Source organism: Tiliqua scincoides, chromosome 4 (genome assembly GCF_035046505.1).
Source record: "Tiliqua scincoides isolate rTilSci1 chromosome 4, rTilSci1.hap2, whole genome shotgun sequence".
Lineage (NCBI taxonomy): Eukaryota > Metazoa > Chordata > Lepidosauria > Squamata > Scincidae > Tiliqua > Tiliqua scincoides.
In genome coordinates, this window is record NC_089824.1 from 141,384,572 (window position 1) to 141,403,975 (window position 19,404).

The following is a 19,404-nucleotide window of genomic DNA, read 5'->3' on the forward strand; positions in this document are numbered from 1 at the left end:
TAACCCAAGTTTTGGACTGGGTTCAAAGTAGATCAAGGTTCTATACTTCAGGACCCATGCAATTCCTTTCCATATCCTCTAACCCTCCATAAAATTTCCCTAATTTATGGAGATGTGGGAAGGGTGTTCAAATTGGGCCATTTTCACAAGTGTGAAGTATACTCATAGTTCTCAGTGTCTTTGGATACTTCCACAAGCATCTGTGACTGTGTCCAGAAAGGCTGGGAACAGTATCATGTTAAAAAAAATTCTTCTAACCCACCTTCTGGGCCAGCTGATTTACCCAGTGTGAAGTACAGTTGCTAAGATCAGGGCCCTTAGGGTTCCATGCTCCAGTGGAAACCATGCAGAGGTATGAAGCTGTTCCTATAAAAGATGTGGAAAACAACATTGAAGTGAAAGTGGTTTTCTACCTTACCCTGAAAGCATCTGAGAAATTCGAGATTATGACTTAAGCAGTCCTTCTAATCAGTAATTCTAAGGTTTCCTTTGTGTTAAGTGCAACACAATTATGCCAATTAAAAACAGTACTAATAAAGTCAGGGCAAAATGTCAGACTTTATTGAGAATAAACAAAAACAAAAGGTTTTGCTTTTTTTCCTGGAACACATCAAAGTGGAGCTCATAATGAGAAAGTCAGCAGCAAGCAAGGTTTGCTACATACAGGTCTATAATCTGAAATCATTAAGCGAATGCTGTAATGCACAGCTCTACTTATGCGCTAGTGTGTACAACTTAAAACCTGATGAAGTTATTTTCTTTCTTCGACAGAGTCAAACTCAAATGAAGGATAGAATATTACTAATCAGCAGGGAAACAGGGTTCAAGATTGGTTTTGACGTAGCTATTTGAAGTGAAGATACTAATTTAAGGACATACCGCGAGTTCCTTTGGGACAAGGACGTTCCACCATGATTCCTCTTTGAGTCTGAGGCCAACTAATTCCTCTGGCCACATAAGGTTCACAGAATCTCTCTGGCAAAGGGAAAAAGCTGGTAACAGGAGGGATTTTGGTTGTAGAAACTGCTGGAGGTGGTTTAGGGCCTTTACTCCCTTCTTTTGTCCCCCCAGCTAATGTTGTGCTGATGGGAATTTTCTGGGGTGTAGTGCTTGTGGTTGATACAGTTGTTTTGTACAGTTCTGTAGAAGGAGTTATTGTCTCTGCTGTGGTAGGCACTGCGGAGAAAAAAGTAATGTTATAAAGAGAAGTGCCAACAGGAAGATAGCAGTTGCATACCTTGGTATAACCACAGGTTGATTTGCCTTATAAATGCACACATACATACACAGTCACCATTTTTTTTCCCTAGAGAATTTTCAGGTTAGTATAGCTATAAGCAGGATATAGAGCGGGATACTAATTTGAATACAAAAAAATACTTTTTAGCATATGAAAAACTACTTTTTAGATATATTTTGTGATATGTTTTAATTACATAATTCTTTTAAATGATATTTAATGATATAATTATTTTCAATGATTTAATGTTTTTCATGTCTCCATTATCCAGAATAATACTAAGAATCTATGCTGAGCATCTTGTTCTGAGATCAAGGGAGATTACTCTCAGATAAGTATGCACAGGACTATAACCTCAGTGTGTTGGTGGAGCACTTTCTCTTTATGAAAGCAGTTATCTGATACAAACTGAGAGCTATATTTCTAAAAGACAGGAGGCATTATTATTGATTTATCTCTGAATGATAACTATATACACCACTTTGCAACAATGTCATGTAGATCCAAGTTTCATTTTAAAAAAATTGTATTTAAAAAGCAAAACCTCCCTTCCTTAAAAAAAGTCCCATGGGAGGTTGTAAATAAACAGGTCCTTAAACAAAACAAAGCCCTGACTTCATGTCAACCATTCTTCAACTTGCATGAAGATAATTACTGCAACATCCTCCCATCCTACAGTCATTGTTGCTTCAGAGATTTCCAGCATGCCTGATTAGACCCAAACAGATAAAAAGACTCTAGCAAGCATCAAGAATGCATTTGTTTTGGAACATCCCCCCCCCCCCCATTCTGATACAGGTATGAAGAAAGAACTAATTCAAGCCAGTAGCAAGTGCACAGTTTAATCATCTATTTTTAATCATTGGCAGTTTAATTATCTTTGTCAAGACAACTGATTTTGAACAAGTGATTTCTGATTTGAGCTTTGAAACTGTTAATTCTACTGAGCTGATGATGAGCCCAACTGTACCCAACTACAGTGTAGCCACAATGTAGCCTTGTGGTAAGGGGACACATGTTCCCATACCTTGCAATGGCCCCAGTGACTGCCCTCCACTACAGGATGCAGTGCACACCTCACTGGTGCAACTGCACCAGCACTGGAAAATTGGATGATGATGATGATGACGACGACGACAACAACAACAACTAGGTATTTATATACCACATTTCTGGTCATCGGATTACTCCTCTGACTTTATTCAAGGCGGTTTACATAGGCAAGCGTTTCTAATCCCTCAAGGGGATTTTTACAAACATAGAGGTTCTCTCTTTCAAGAACCAACAACATTTCAGAATGGATCTTCCTAGTTTGGTCTCACTTCTGGCCTCCAGTTTTCCCATGCAGGCTGACAAGCAGCTCCATCTCTCACATGGAGGGCAGCCAAGACGCTTCTTGCTCACACCAAGAGCAAGTGGAATCACTCAGCTGGGCTTGTCAGCTGCTTCAAGGTCTCGACATTCTCAGCCGTTCAGGGAGCTGCTGGTGTCCTCGAACTGGCAACCTTCTGATGTTATCTTCGGGCTAAAGGAGGCTCTACCCTCTAGACCAGACCTCCTGCCCACAGGATAGGATTTGGCCTGATGATTATCACCATACACTTAAGTGGCAAGACTAACCTGCTCAAGCACTGAGGAATTTTGTTACAATCAGAATTTGGGCTTCTTGGCATCTATGTGCATTATGAACCTATGTAACAATATCTGAGAATTTGACAGAGAACTCTTTTGTCTGGACAACAAGCACCACCATTACATAGGCAATTTTCTAGACCTTAACATGCCCAAAATTAAACCAATGGTGCTAGGTATTTGTGTTCATTCAGACCACATTTCTAAATAACGTAGAACAAGATTATTAATATTGTCAAGCTCAGCAGTTAAGCTCTCTGTGTCTGTCTATTCATTTTAGTTCTGGTGTGATTGCAACCGTCGTAACAACTAAAATTTAAAAAAAAACTGTGGATAGGTGTAAAGCAGGGGCGCCCAAACCCCGGCCCTGGGGCCACTTGCGGCCCTCAAAGCCTCTCAATGCGGCCCTCAAGGAGCCCCCAGTCTCCAATGAGCCTCTGGCCCTCCAGAGATTTGTTGGAGCCCACACTGGCCCGACGCAACTGCTCTCAGCGTGAGGGTGATTGTTTGACCTCTCATGTGAGTTGTGGGATGAGGGCTTTCTCCACTGCTTGTTGTTTCACATCTGTGATGCAGTAGCAGCAGCAAAGGAAAGGCCAGTCTTGCTTTGTGCAAGGCCTTTTATAGGCCTTGAGCTATTGCAAGACCTTCATTCATTCATAGAAGTTCATCTTTAATATATTCATTTATGTAAACTTATGCAAATTTATTCAAATTTTAAATGTAAATTAATTCTTTTTTCCCCTCCCGGCCCCCGACACAGTGTCAGAAAGACGATGTGGCCCTCCTGCCAAAAACTTTGGACACCCCTGGTGTAAAGTAACAAGGTTGATGCACATTTTGTCTTGCCTCAATCATTTGCAATCCCCATTGCTAGAAATAGTATGTTTATTGTACATTGTAGACTGCAGTGTACACAGATTCTAACATAGCATCTGGGCAAACCTGAGATGGAAATGACTCACCTCCTGATTAGGTGGTTCCCAGATTATGGAACACACTACTTCAGGAAGTGAGAACTGCTCCTGCTCAAACAGCACAATCTTAATCTTACTTTACATTGGTGCAGCGGCCACTGTGCCAGCCTAGGGTGCTGCAAACATGATGAAAGGTATGTTTGTGTCACAGAGCGAGTAGGCTGAGTCAGTAGGAAGGCCTGTGCCATCCTACCAGTGCTGAATCCAGCAGTAAGCTCCTGCAAGGTGGCAGGGGGAGGGTGGACAGGTGGCGGGATCGGTGGTGCTGGCCTATTCCATATCATATTCCCCTTCCCAGGCTTGAAAGTTTGACACAGGACTTCTTGGACTTGCACCAGCAATTTTGCTCGTGCAGATTGGAGCAGCCCCACTGCACGGAGAATAAATGTTCCCTTACCCCGAGGAGACCTCCAGCCTGCTCCTTCCTAGTGCTGTATAAAGCATGGGCTGTGCAGTTAGAATTAGGCTAAAATTCAGTTTTAGTGCCAGCTGAAAACTTTTCATTTCAGATGGTCTTTCCCTCTTGATTTCCCCTGCTTCTGATCTGCTTTTGCTATTATTGATTTATTGCTTTTTTAATGATTTTATTGTTTTTTTTTAAACCTTGTGCTCTTAGCCACCTTGAGTGCCTCACTAACAGGGTGGGAAATGCAAAGGATATACTCTTTTAAAACAAAAATAAACAAAATAACTTGAGCAATGATCCCAGAAAGAAATGATGCACCACCAAGATTAAATGTTATTGATCTGAATACGCATATGGAAATGTTTTCACCCCAAAACGATTGTTCAAGTTGATTATCAAATGAATCAATAATCTAAACCATTTTAAAATGATTTCCATTATCTACATAGACTTAGGGAATAACCACAATGTTTAGCACAGCTTAGGTTGCCACAAGGGTGCCAGTAGAGAAGTTAAGCAAAAGTTGTGAAACTAGAAAGCATATGAAATGGCTGACAACTATTACTGGGGAGCATAAGGCAGCAGTCTCCAAAACCCAGCCTGGGGGCCAGATGCAGCCCGTGGTGAACCTCTATCCAGCCTGCGGCCAGTCTCTTGTCCCCTGAAAGCCTCTGGTTCACTTAATTGAACATGACTAGAGTTGTACTCTGGTTGTATCTGGAGGATGGTCTGAGGGCCAGAGAGGTTGAATGAATCAGCCCATTCATTTATTCACTCATCTTTCATCTCTAATTTATTTATTTAAATTTTATATTTAAATTTTTTTTCCAGCCCTCAACTCCGCACCAGATATTTGATCCAGCCCTCTGGCCAAAAAGTTTGGAGACCCCTGCTTTAAGGCAGGGTTCCCAAACTCTCCAGGAGAGTTTGGACCACTGTAAGTCCTTGCAGGGGGAGGGGAGGGGTGGTGACAGGACCTCTATGATTGCACCGCTGCCAGGGAAAAAAAGTTTCTTTTAAAGACCTTACTGGGGGTCCTATTGCCCTCCAGAAGGTGTGGGGAGTCTGCATTCCCCTCTGCAAGCCTCCCCGTGTCTCCAAAATTGCTATGAAATGTGATTGTGACACACTTTAAACTAACAGCTTGACTGGTTCCTGTGAACTGGTCTTACATATGTGCTCCAGTTAAATTCAGACTATAAACTGGCATAGCAGGCTTCTCTCTGCTTCAGCAAAACTTTATTTTCAAAAGAGCTGAGGCATAGTTTGGATCACTTACAGCCCAATCCTATCCTCCAACCCCCTTCCCCCCTTTGGTGCAGTTGGTGCAGCTGCACCAAAAAAAGACATGCTATATCCAGCGGGGGGGAGGGGAGGGGCAGATCAGGAGGCTTCAGCAGAATTTAAATCCCCTTACTTCTCCATAAGCCTTCCGCTCCACAATGGGTCTCTCAGCAGTTTTGCTTTTGCAGCTGTTGCCACCGGCAGAGCATGTGTTCGGTTGGTAGCGAGGCCCAAGAACACTGGGTTGTTACTTTTCTTTAAAAGGCTACATACAGTAAGGGTCAAATCACAAATTATTTTGAACATGAGCTTAACCCTGGAATAGTTATTTGTAAACTACAACAGTGGGACCAGAACATAGGAGGAGAGGGTGTGATACGAATTGGATCCTTCACAGCTTTTGGCAGGAAAATAAGAAACACCTTTCATTCCCTTCCCCCTATAGATCTCAAAAATGTGGTCATGGATTCTTGGTCAGAATTCTTGGGGTGTGTCTGTGAGCAATACAGACATTATTAAACTCTCTCAAAGCTGACTTTATGCCAGACCTGTCAAGTGGAGCCCAAAGTCTATGCAATGTGGCCTGGCAGGTGCTTGTTAGGCTGTCACCTTGGCCTTGAAATTCCAGAGCAGACACACTGGGGCTCTATAGTGTCACCTACGTATCCTTTGGGAAAGAACTGTCAGTCAGTTGTAGAGCACCTGGTTTGCATGCAGATGGTCCTAGGTTCAATCCCTAGCGTTTGCAGGTAGGGTTAGGAAAGGTTCCAATCTCAAAACCTGCAGAGCCATTGCTAGTCTGTAGGCAATACATAGCTAGACGGATCAATGATCTGCCTTAGTTCCTATTACATATGGATAGTAGGCTATGTTCTACATAGTTGTTGTTTAGGTCTACTTTACGCACACACATTGATTGTGGGGAAGAATTGAAAAAGCAGTGCTCTTCTTGGAATTAAAAAAAAAATCTCTAGGATTTTAGGTTCCCAGGAGGAAATTAAGCCTTGCTTATCATAATTTGCAGGGAAAGATCTCTGGCTTGATCCACTTCAGTTCTTAAAAGCTTTGTGTAATTGTAAATAACAGTTTCCAGGAAACTTCAAAGGAGAGAAAAAAACAAAAAACAAATTGCCAACTATCAAAAGGTAAAATGAAAAGTGTCAGGAAGGTTGCTCACGCTTGATGCTGGCATACTACCATCCAAACAGGTAGAGTTGGCAAGCCTAGACTGATCATCGGGATATTTGTTTGCCCCTGGCTATAGCAAAATTCAAAGCAATATTGGCTAGTGGAGGAACACTGCTCATAACTTTGGTTTTTTATTTCACTTTCTCCACAGGTGTGCCTGCCACTTTTGCAAACAAAGAGAAGACAGGTCCCTGCCTGGAGGAATTTACAAACGGTGACGAGCATTCACTCCTTTCTGTGTCAGGCCTTCTGGAAACAACTGGATCTGACACTTTTCAGGTTTAAATGTTTTCTTTGACACTTATTTCCTAAAGGCTTATGCTTCTAAAAACTGGGACTTAAATATCTTCTATCCTTAGGCAAGAACTTATCAAAAACGTATATTCTTGAATGTAAATTGAATTTAACCACAAATGCAAACAAGGAGAGTGACACCAGACTGTCTTTCAAAGGACTTGAAAAGAATGTTTCTTTCTTTCTTTCTTTTTTAAGAGATGGAGTTTCCAGTTCTTTGAGAGCAGGGACAAGAATCTGACAAAATAAAACCCAACATAAATCTTTTCGCAAATCTTAAAATGGTTAAAATTCTAACCACCTCATCATCTCGATATAGTTTTTGAAGGCAGGGGAAAATGTGTTTCACAGAAAACTGGAACACAGGTATCTCAGTGTGGGCTGTCCTTGAAAACAATTTTATACCATAGAGTTTAAAACTTCTATGCAAGTAAGTGTGTGTGTGTGTGTGTGTGTGTGTGTGTGTGTGAGAGAGAGAGAGAGAGAGAGAGAGAGAGAGAGAGAGAGAGAGAGAGAGATTATTTTTCACCCTTACATATTTTACATTTACACTAGGTATTATAAATGAATCCACGAAAGAAACAAAGCCATAAATTTTACTGAGCTATTGTCCATTTCTTCCTGTTTCCAGTCTTGTACCACCAAAAAATCAACACATCTTGAAAGTCAGGGCATTGTGATGCTGATTTTCTATCTCAAACTAGAAAATTCTTGAATGTTGTGTTTTACTTCCACTCTCACTTTCAGACTGATCAAGGGCTGCCTGTGCAATCCTGCCAAACTTCTTACCTAGACTACCTGCAGCAAAATACTATTCAAACCTGTCTGTCTTCTCTGCAAGCTCTTGCCTGACATCTAGTAAAACCTCTGCAATTTTCTTTTAATTACAATGCAGCTGAGGCTTTTAGTGCTTTCTCAATTAACATTTGTCAAAAGTGTCACAAGCACTTTCAAAAGTGTCAGGAAGCCACTGCTGATTCACATCTTGGGGTGTTCTGGGAAAGACCTGGGAACATTTTCTGTAATACTAATATTCTAGCTATTCAATGACACCATGTGCTTAATTAAGACATTCTTCTTGACAGAAATCTCTATCAACAATAGTGCAATTAATTCTCTCTCATATCCTCTTATTTTGGGATAACTTCTATTGCAGTTAAGCGAGCTTGTGCCCTCCAGCTTAACATCGCTAAAAGGGATCATGATGACTCTTTTCTGAAGTTCAGTTCTGAGGTTAGAATCACAAGAGCATATAATTTCATCCAACACGCTATGTGCAGCTGTTCCATTGCCAAGACAGGCTCCGGTGCCACCCATGTGGCCAATAAATGACTTCTCAAGCACATCTGCTTTATCTGAAAAACGAGCTGCACATTTTTTAGTAATGGGGGAGCATGATTTTGTAAACATTATGCACAATGTCATATTTCAAACTAAGACCTGAGAAAGATACTGAGAATTACAGGCAGAACCAACTAGAAAACCAAGATTCGGTACTGTTTTTATTTACAACACAAAACCTGACTGGAGAGGTCTGCACTTCCTTCCCTAAAGGTGGCACCACAAGCATCCAAACAGATCTGAAGTGTAGAAATAGAGAAAGATTTGCAAGAGAAAACGTTGGGAAAGTACAGCAATTCAGAATCTCTTTATTTTAGCCTAGCTTTCCATTCAATGCAACAGGATACAAGGAAGAATTATAGACTGGATAACACACACTTTTTAGCTAAAAGACTTGGGATGCTCTTAACAGCACGGTTTATTGCCCTCCCCACACCACCCCAGGGTTAGCTGCTAAGTGGTTTCACAACTGACTCCAGAATGCCAAACAGAATTGCTAGTTTAAGGCTGTGCTGCAGAGGCAAGATGGAAAATCCCTGTTTGTAAAGATTTAAAGATTCCATCTGCATGGGGAAATGAAAAGAGCTGGCAATGAGTATCTACATGGAACAGCGCTCCTGTTTAAGGAGCAACAGCAAGCCATGTGTCATTATGAAACAATAGGCATAACTACAGCAGTCCAAGTAGATCAGACAACCAGCACTCTTTCAAGTTACTACCACCTGTCTGGCTGGTAGGGAATCCCCAGGGAATGCCAAAAGGCACACAAACAGACATAAGAACATAAGAACATAAGAACAGCCCCACTGGATCAGGCCATAGGCCCATCTAGTCCAGCTTCCTGTATCTCACAGCGGCCCACCAAATGCCCCAGGGAGCACACCAGATAACAAGAGACCTCATCCTGGTGCCCTCCCCTACATCTGGCATTCTGACTTAACCCATTTCTAAAATCAGGAAGTTGCACATACACATCATGGCTTGTACCCCATAATGGATTTTTCCTCCAGAAACTCGTCCAATCCCCTTTTAAAGGCGTCTAGGCTAGACGCCAGCACCACATCCTGTGGCAAGGAGTTCCACAGACCGACCACACGCTGAGTAAAGAAATATTTTCTTTTGTCTGTCCTAACCCGCCCAACACTCAATTTTAGTGGATGTCCCCTGGTTCTGGTATTATGTGAGAGTGTAAAGAGCATCTCCCTATCCACTCTGTCCATTCCCTGCATAATTTTGTATGTCTCAATCATGTCCCCCCTCAAGCGTCTCTTTTCTAGGCTGAAAAGGCCCAAACGCCATAGCCTTTCCTCATAAGGAAGGTGCCCCAGCCCCGTAATCATCTTAGTCGCTCTCTTTTGCACCTTTTCCATTTCCACTATGTCTTTTTTGAGATGCGGCGACCAGAACTGGACACAATTATGAAATATACTGGAAAACTCTAAATATCAGCAATAAGGAACTTTAGTAAGGAGTCAGGTGAAAAGCAAACAAAAGAAGACAAAATATTAGGATCTGATGATGGGGAAAGGACATCTGAATCAGAGAAAGTAGACTTAAGTCTTCTTGTCTTGGATTTTTACAATACTAATAAGTAGGTGGGCAATTATCTATTAACTCAGAATTCATTACAGTTTTTTTTTTATAACGAATGGATCAGGGTAAATTAAAGAGGTACAAATTAAATGAAAGAAATTTATTCAAAACTTTATGAAGATAGTTCAGTAATATTCCAGAATTCTGATCCGTGCAGTGCCAGTCCTGCATGGATCGTCTCTTTTTGGCTTCCACATTGTGCAAGACTTAGGGGCCTTGTCTCCCACTGGATGTCATGCAATAATCCAAAATATAGAGAATAGGTTACAGAGAACTGTTTGACTAGTTATTCAGTCAGCAAAAATGAACATGTGTTGCTATAACATCCGTCCCTTTCTGCCTATCCAATCACAAAGAAAACTAAGTTTTAAAGTGCATCAAGAGCTAAAAACAGTTGGATCTGCAACTCAATGAAAAAGTTCTCACTGAGCATCAGCATGAAAACTAACAACCCCAAAGATATTTAGTTTTTACTGTGTGTGCATAGTTCGGTTTTCAAGAGGTTGAGAAGGGCCCAAACGAATCAAAACAAAGACTGGGACATTCTTCTCATGTATCTAAGATACTGACAAAAACAAACAAAACCTCACCCTGTTCAGTGTAGGTTCACTATTCACTCCATGACCACATAGTCCTCCTGTACGGTGTTCCCCTTGTGTCTTTCAGAGGGCATGTTGAAGCGTCATAGCAAATCCCAGCAAATTCACCCTTACAGCCCAATTCTATCCCTTGCCATTCCATAGCCCCTAGCCATGTCAATGGAGCATGCAATGCATGCTATGACAGAGAGGGGTGAGATGATGAGAGGGAAGAAAAAACATTCTAAGGGTGCAATCCTAACAACTTTCCAGCAACAAGGTAATGGCAAAGCAGCTTCAAGGAAAGGGAACAAACATTCCCTTATCTTGATGGTGTTAAGTCCAAAGAGAGAAAGGGGGCAGGTTGGGTTGAAAAATCAGGTATAGGGGCCAGGCACAAGTCAATGCCCCCTCCAATCCACCCCCAAACCTGTGAAACTGCTTCCTGGTATCAGACATATAGTCTTTAATGTGTCCCCCCCATTTTTATATGCCCAGGCATTTTATAATCATTTTATGATTAATTTTGATTTGCTTCCGTGTGCATGTTTTTAAAATATTATTTTTTAATTTATTTTTAGTTGTTTTATTTCTATTTTTATAAGTCACCCTGAATGCTATGGCAAAAGAGTAGAATGCATATATTTTGCAAAATGGCAGATGAATGTTAAGAGTATGGATTTGACAGTACAGGAATGGTAGATTTCAGATGAAAAGAAGCTCTGAAAGTTCTGCAACTATTGGTATATGGAGAACTAACGCAAGCAGTAACCTCTCATGATATGGCTCAGGAAAAAACACATGTTGGAGATCAACAATGATATTTGGCCTTGAGAGTGAAATTCTCTAAGCTCAGGAGAGCAAGGCAGATGAATGCAACAATGGGCTCTTTTTACTCACAAGGCTGAAACTACTACAAGGTTGGAACCATTTTTACAGTAGGAAGTTATGGTGTAGCCAGGTGCTGACAGGCAGAGAGATGAAAGATAGAGGGCTCACTGAGTAGGTCAATATATCATTACTTATCCCATCATAAGTAAAGTGGCAAAGATTGTCAGGTTTTCCTTAATGGCCCTAAATTAGGCATTCCAGCAGAAGAGGCCATGACTTCTGCTGTAGAGGCACTGACCCCATTACATCATTAAGTTTCAGATGTTATGGCAATCTTCCTCAACAGAGTGCAACTTCATTTCCTCAAAACAGAAAGATCCAGAAATACTACTCTTAACACCCACTTTTATAATGTAGGCTATCTTCCTAAGGAATCTGCCTAAACTCTAAACATTGAGAAGGGGGGTAGATTATCTCCAAAGCTTTACAGGCCATTTCCTGTCCTTCCCTGGCATAATGAGTGACCACTCACTGTTTGCATACAAACACATGATGGAGAGCACAAACTGAAATGAACTATAGAGGTATAGAGCTACAGAGGTATAGCTTCGCAATCAGTATCTTCTTTTTGACTGTCTTCTTAATGACTCTTATCTTAGAGTCAAAAGGTCAGCAAGGCTGTTTTTCAATCACTGGAGCAAAGAAGCTTTGTTTTATAATTGATTTGCTATAGTGCGTTTTTTTAATGCAATTGAGTGCTTGGAACGGAACCCATGCGAATGATTAGTCTCAACCTGTATTTTGTATATGAAGATTAAGGAGGTAAAGTATGGTAAGACTGGATTCATTTGTCCCTCTGTTCTGAGGGACATAGGAAGTAGTCTTACACTGAGACAGACCACTGATCCATAAATCTTAGTATTGTTGACAATAACGGGCAGTGGTTCTCCATTGTTTCAGACAGGGATTTTTCTCTGCCCTACATAGAGATGCTAGGGATGGAGAATGTAAATGACATGTGTGGGAATTATTCTTATGAACACTAATTTGGGTTAAATACTTCAAACATGCATTGGGACATTCAAATTCTGAATAAAAGGGTGATTGAAATATTTAGATTTGTTTATTTATGGCTTAAAAATACCTTGTAATAAATTTAATCAACAGTGATTTCAAATACTATCTCATTTTTTCCAGTTGATGATACTCTCTTTAATGTTTCTATAACAGTTATGGAAAATTCTTTAAGGCTTATGGTCAGAAACACAGAAATACTGCATGTACAATACTCCATCACCACTGTGATGGTGAAAGCCCAGTGAATACATAGATTAGAGGTGAAAGAGTGGCTAGATGGACAGACAGATGGTAGATAGATGGATAGATAGTATTCTACATTTCTGATCATGTCAACCAGTTCAGTTTTCCATAATAAAGGAGGTATACACAATAGCTGAATTGAAATATCTAGTGACACTGTATGACATAAATAAAAAGTCAACAAAAAGCAAATTTTTTTAAAGTCACAACAGAATTCCAGGAATATAATTTTTTAACTGAATGAATTTTAGCAACTTTCAATTTTTTCTTTAATGCTTTGCCTAGATGCCCTTGCCAAAATATTCTTCGATGTGTACACCCTCTAATAGCTGCACATTAACCCATGATCATTCTCACTGGGGATTTTTTTTCTTCAGTGAAACATATTTCAAATGTAGTCTTTGCCATCTTATGGAACGATACAAGCCTTTTGATAGCTATGCTGCTTTTGAATGCTCTAACTTATTGCTACAAATGTATACCACAACATGCTACAAGACATTGGCTAATCCTGTTTGAAACTCTTACTGGAGGCCAAAAAGAGCCTAACTCTTCTTTCAACATGACACCTTTTTTTCTAGCACCAAAAAGTTAAAAGGTCTGCTCATATTTAGTTCAAATCAGGTAAAAGTACCAATTCTAATATTATTCTAATAATTATAATACATGGTCATTTCTAAAGCCAGGTAAATGCACCAATGCTAACACTCTTCTCATTCCAAACTGATAGCCGGTCTTGTGGATACACTCAGGAAGTAAAAATGTATCATTAAATATACTGCTATGGAATTAATGGCTTAGGTACAACTTTAAATTCAAATTATCAGGCTTTTTAAGTTAAAAAAAAAAATCAGCATTTGGCAATTGCTAATGCCAAATAGCCTGAAGTCTAATTTTATTAGCAGGCACATTTTACTAGCAGGTTGCTAGTATTTAAAGAAACAGAAACAAAAGAGAAATCTTACCTTGAGCAGGGTCAGGTGGGCCAAACTCTAGAGAATATCGCAGAATGAAGTTGTTGTTCCAGACGTACAGTAGATTGTCTCTTGGATTGTAATCCACAGCAGCAATGTAATGGTACATATTGGGGAAAGGAATATCTACATATTCTCCTCGGCTGAGCCTGGTGTTATAAATATAATCAATGGAGTTTTTGCCAGTTTCACTTTCGTTGTCTTGGTAGACTGATCGCACCACGTAGAGCACCCCACATATCATAAAAGCATTGGATGCGGCCCGTTTGTCATACGTTGTTTCCCAAGTTGCTTCAAAACGCAGAGTGTATGGGTTGAGTTGGCTAATAACTATCATTCCATTGTTTTGCTCTGTAGCATAAATAACCCACAAGCCATTTTCATCAACTGCCAAATCAATATCAGTCTTTCCCCCCCATCTGTAAGGAGAAGTGTCGTGGTAGTTAGCATAATTTATAATAGCCTCTCCACTCTTAATTCTAGTCCTTAAATCAAACTTTACAATGTTCCTGGTTCTTTCCTTGTTAAAAAAGACTGCACCATCATATACCACAAATCCAGTACCATCCACTCGATTTGGAAGTTTATACGTTGTCTGCTGGCGTCCATTTTGGAAGTCCTCTAAAGAAGCGTATTCTATCAAGGTGTCAGTGCGGTATGGAGTCCATGGCATAAAGTATATTTTATCTGCAGCCTGAAGAGGATCTTTGCACCAGGCACCTGCTTTTTGTTCGGCTTCATATAAATTTGGAGAATCCACAACAGCTTTCAACGTCCCAGGGCAAACAAAAACTAGCAGTCACAGAGAGAAGCAAGACAAGATTTATTTAAAAAATGTAAAAAAAAAACAATTTAAAATTTACTCAAAAAGCCTAGATAAAAAGTACAAGTAACTATACAGAAAAAAAAACAATTATTGTAGCTGGCAACAAAGCTTTATAATTCATATGTAACTAATACATGTATTACCCTTTGTTATTCGTGATTCTTAAAGTTACCATAGTAACCAGTACGTGAAGTGTTTTCCCTTGTTATCACCCAAGGTTCTATGGCATACCCGTGTATATAGCACTATAGAACTATATTTGCATTTATAACCAATACAGCATTTATTTTTCAGTCCTTTCAACGTGTGCAGCAGTTCAATTATGATTGTTTTTTTAGTTATAAGCTTGTAAAAGATTTTAAGGCTGAGAATTAAAAGGTGCCTCAACATATGACAAAAATTCAAAATAAAAACATCAGGTATATCGAGAGCCCAATTAGGAGCAACAGAAACAAAGGACAATCAAAGCAATGAATGAAACAGACCAGGAACCCCTGTAATTATGGCATGCTATGGAGAGGGTTCTGGAAGCCAAGCAAGGTGACATTTTATTAACAAGTAGTAGTCAAGGGTAAGAGAGAGACAGGGAAAGAGAGAGAAAGGGAGGAAAAAAGCAAAGGGAATCTCCATCCCAGAGCAGGTACGTCAGACACTAAATCCCGCAACCTGCTTTAAGCAGCTGAGTCAGTTTAGCAGCCAAGTTGGTTTATTGCAAAGTCGACTTCTTTATGAGGTATACTAATGAGATCCTGCTGATTATCATAGTATCAGAGTGTTAGGGGAGGGGAGGGGAGGAGGTTAACATCCATAAGGCACATAACAAGGAGCTGGGGGTTTGGACTATATACATTATTTACCTTTTTGCTCCACTTCTATTTCAAGCATCGGAAGAAAAATGAAAAAAAAGTGCAAGGAAAAAAAAAGAAGATTAACACAAATTGACTATCAGGCGAAAGTTAAAATTAGTTAACAGATGTTAAACATAGAGAGAATAAGAACTGCACTACATTGGGTAGAGAGAAACACACAAACAGGAAAACCTAGCAGGAGAAAGATTCTACAGTTACATAAGTGAACATGGATCAATCATTTTAGTAGGTTAAAGAGGCAGTACAGAAAATGCTGGGATGTAGTTTCACTTAGTCAACCTGAATAAATAATGAAAGACTTGACTAATGCATTATATACATACCCTTCCCGTTCCCAGCCAAAGCAAAACCCCTGTCAACTTCATCTTTTATAAAAACCTACTATTAATATGCTGTGCATACATGTATGAGTCATATATTATATTTCAGTATCAAAAAAGCCTTTGGTTTAAAAGAAGCTTCCAGGGTCTCACAGAGTTTCCTGTGCTCTAAAAAGCATGGAAATTTGTAAGTTAAGCTCATGCCTTCGGTGTCATGCCATAACAAAGATGTTGCAATGTCTTGCATGTTGCAGTCAATTACATGTTAGGCTCCATACAACCACAATGGTGCCTTCGATAAGTAACCCCTATCCTCTTCCTTTGCAGGCTGGAGGGAACACTGAATCTGAGGGTGACAATTTGGGGGGGGGGGAGTGGATAGCAGACAAATTGCTGCAAATAAAACTCCTACTTATCTATAAACTTTTGTTTATAAACTAATGACAACAGACTTGCTTCTTCCAGATACAACCTTGCAGATAAAGGCTGCAATATTATAATACTTACCTATGAGTAAGTTCCACTGAATTCAATGAAGCTTATTTCTGAACAGATGTCCACGGATTGGGCTGGAAAATGCATACAGGGAGTGAAGCCCAGGGAAACTGGAGGCACAGTGAGCCTTGGCAAGTGCCAATATTGTCGTGAAGCAACACAAATCACTAAGAAAAAGGAGGGTGCAGACCCTCATTTATGATTCAACACACATAGGATCTGGGCTTTGGCAGAGGTTAGCTCTTTGTTATTAACTGTTAACAAACAGCACAGATCAAGTCTGCAAGTACTATGGCTGTGCTCTGCTAGTTCCATTTATGATTTAAGATGAAGAGAACTGGGCTTTGCAGCTTCAGCTAAACTTTGTAGGAGGCTGATCAGCAGAACTGAAAGTCAAGAACTTAAGAGTAAATGTCAAACATTTATGTGACGCTGATCTCAGATTTAGTTGCTCCCAACCTGCAGAAGCAGAGAACCAAGGTTAGGGGACTAAGGCAAATTATGAATATATGAAATCTAACTTGCATGCGAACGGAACATGTGAAAATGTACAATGTCTTTAGTGTTTACACATTGCAGAAACTAAAGCATATGTCTTGTGTTAACATTTCAACACTTTTTAGAGCATGAATGAACTTGTAAGAAACTTTACTCTCCTCTTAAACCAAAAGAGATTTTTTTAATTCTAGTATTTCCTTCCTTTTTAAAAGGAAATTTACTGAATTACAAGAAAATCACAAATTTGTGCAACGAAGATTTGTACAGCATCTCACCCAAGTACTCCTCTTCAGTGCTGCCTAGTTTGTTTATCTAGGTTGGATCAGGGCTTCATAGTACAGTGGTGGAGACCACACTCTGAGGCACTCTGTTCATGTAAGGTGTATAGATCTTGAAGGTAGTTACAAGTCCCTTGCTGCAACATAAGCCTATTCACACATGATATCAGATCTCAAAAGATCAAGTCTGTCTGTCTGTCTGTCTCTCTCTCTCTCACACACACACACACACAGAGCACATATTATTAAGGAATTAAGCATCTAGTTGATTGTATGAGTTTTATAACACAAACTCTATAAGGATTGGGCCCAATACAATATTATACCTTCCTTTTCTAGCTGCCATATGGTCCTCTGTGGGACTCCTCAAAGCTATGGCAGCTCTGTTGCTAGCATAACTCTGAAGAACCTATTGGATGCATGTCTGGCCTAAGAGAGGAGTTTGGGATCGGGCGGCCACCAGCTCTATCTCATCCTGTCCCCATTCCACCTCTTTCCCGCCCCTCTGCCAGTAGAATCCTGCAGGTGCCTGGTCTGAGGTGTGCTGAGGATATGTAGCTTTCCAGTGTTGAACTGGTGGTTTTGCAGTAGCCACTGGTGGAGGGCTACTGTGTTGACAGAGCCCTCATAGTGCTGGTGCACTTTGTGGTGAGCCAGTGTTACAAGCAGAGAGGACTGAGGCATGAGAGCAGTCCCAAGGCCATGACAAAGAGTTTAAAATCCATACAAAGCGGATGATTCAGTGTGAGTAAACACACTTGTGTGTTTCTCTCAAATCCATAAACACACTTCTCAGGCATTGTCCAATAAACACACACCACAAGTCTTTCATACAAACATACGTATATACTAATTCAGCTGTCCCTCCTCCTCCACCATGCAGCATAGTCAATGCTACAGCAGAGGTTGCAGGCTAAATCCCATCTTTTCACACTATACTACGAGTTGCATGTTGTGGCTTTACTACCTCTCTCCACAGGGCTATCACAAAAACAACAAGTTCGCCAAATGGGAGGGAGGATCACCATTGCTATATCTTGTTGACTGCGGGTGCAATCCTAACCAACTTTCCAGCACCGAGGTACGGGCAGTGCAGCTCCAAGGTAAGGGAACAAACACTCCCTTACCTTGAGAAGGGCTTTGTGACTGCCCCCACCCCAACTGCAGGATGCAGCACATGCCCCACTGGCACACTATGTCAGAGCTGGAAAACTGATTAGAATTTGGGCCTGCTTCTATTAAAGTTGCTGTTGTTACTTTAAAGGAAAGAGTCTCCAGAAAAGGAAGGAGTCTGCTTTCTCTTTCTGACTGGGGAGAGGGAATCCTGGCTGGATGATAGAGAGGAAAGCTTCTCTCCAAAAATGTGAGCTCGTTGTACATCTCAGAAGAATGCCTTCTCCTCCTCAGTTGAATGGGAGCATGCACACCAGTGGAACAGCAGGATATACTGTCCCTTTCAAACAAACTGTTTCCCCCTTACCACTGGTGACACCTTTCCCTAGCCCGGAGCTAACCATACCCCTTGGGGGTACAAAGAAACACTTTCACTTTTAGCAGGGGGTAACAGCCTTCTCTGGGCTAACTGGGAGAGCATGTTTTTCCCAGAGCCAAGAAACCAAAGCTTCCCAAACTCTACTCAGAGAGTTTTCACACCTCTATGCTGTAATGGCATTGCTGCAAATGTCCCTTTTAGACACTGAAGTGAATAGGGAAGACGAGAAGTGCTCACAGCTGTTTTTCCAAGTGCCGAAACAGCTGCCAGCACTTTTTTCTTGGCCCCATATATGCGTTTTAATATTTAAAAGCAATGCATTTCATAACTGGCCCTCATCTCACTTCCCAATGATTAAAATAAGAACTTTGCAACCTCATAACTGGAGGAATAAAAAAAATTCTATCAAATCAGCAAAAATGAGACCCTTCAATATGCTTCAATGTCAACATTACCTTAACTGCAAAGGACGACAAGGCATCTTTTGGGTGTTTTGAACAAAACAGTTCAAACAGAAATACAGCAAAAAAAATTTAAACTCCTGCAACTCAGTCATTTTTTTTTATCGGATTACTCTGAAATCTGGCCAATTTATATACAACACTAAGTAGATTCTCCCTGTCAAAGTTAGCTCAAGTCATATTGATTTTATGAGGCATACAATGGTCAAGCTTTAGAATGCTGAAAAACCAAGTTGCCTTAACTATGGAGCCACTTTTGCAGTTAAAAAGCTATATACAGGGGGACCCTGTATTCGCAGATACTGTATCTGCAGGTTGGGTATGCACCCCGCCCCAGCACTCCCTCCAGAGGCACAAGGAGCTCTGCTCACCAAACCTCACCTCCCGAGGGTCCTCTGAGCTCAGCAGAGGCTGCGGACCTCCATCCGGGACCTCTGTTGGGCTCAGGCTGAGCTCTAGAGAACAAAACATGTGACTTCTGGTTTCACAGAGAAACCAGAAGTGACA

The 19,404-nt window shown here is 40.7% G+C and overlaps 1 protein-coding gene across 7 annotated transcripts in view; it reads right to left on the bottom strand.

Annotated features, from left to right (window-relative positions):
• The window catches only part of ADGRL2 (adhesion G protein-coupled receptor L2), a 660,835-nt gene that overhangs the window by 52,855 nt on the left and 588,576 nt on the right, over positions 1-19,404 (bottom strand). For all 7 annotated transcript variants that reach the window (XM_066626596.1, XM_066626597.1, XM_066626598.1 and 4 more), the window contains 3 exons: positions 13,650-14,450; positions 880-1,176; positions 263-366 (listed from right to left, as the gene is read on the bottom strand). In XM_066626596.1, coding sequence (XP_066482693.1) covers positions 263-366; positions 880-1,176; positions 13,650-14,450 — 1,202 coding nt within the window. The remainder of the gene's footprint in view (positions 1-262; positions 367-879; positions 1,177-13,649; positions 14,451-19,404) is intronic.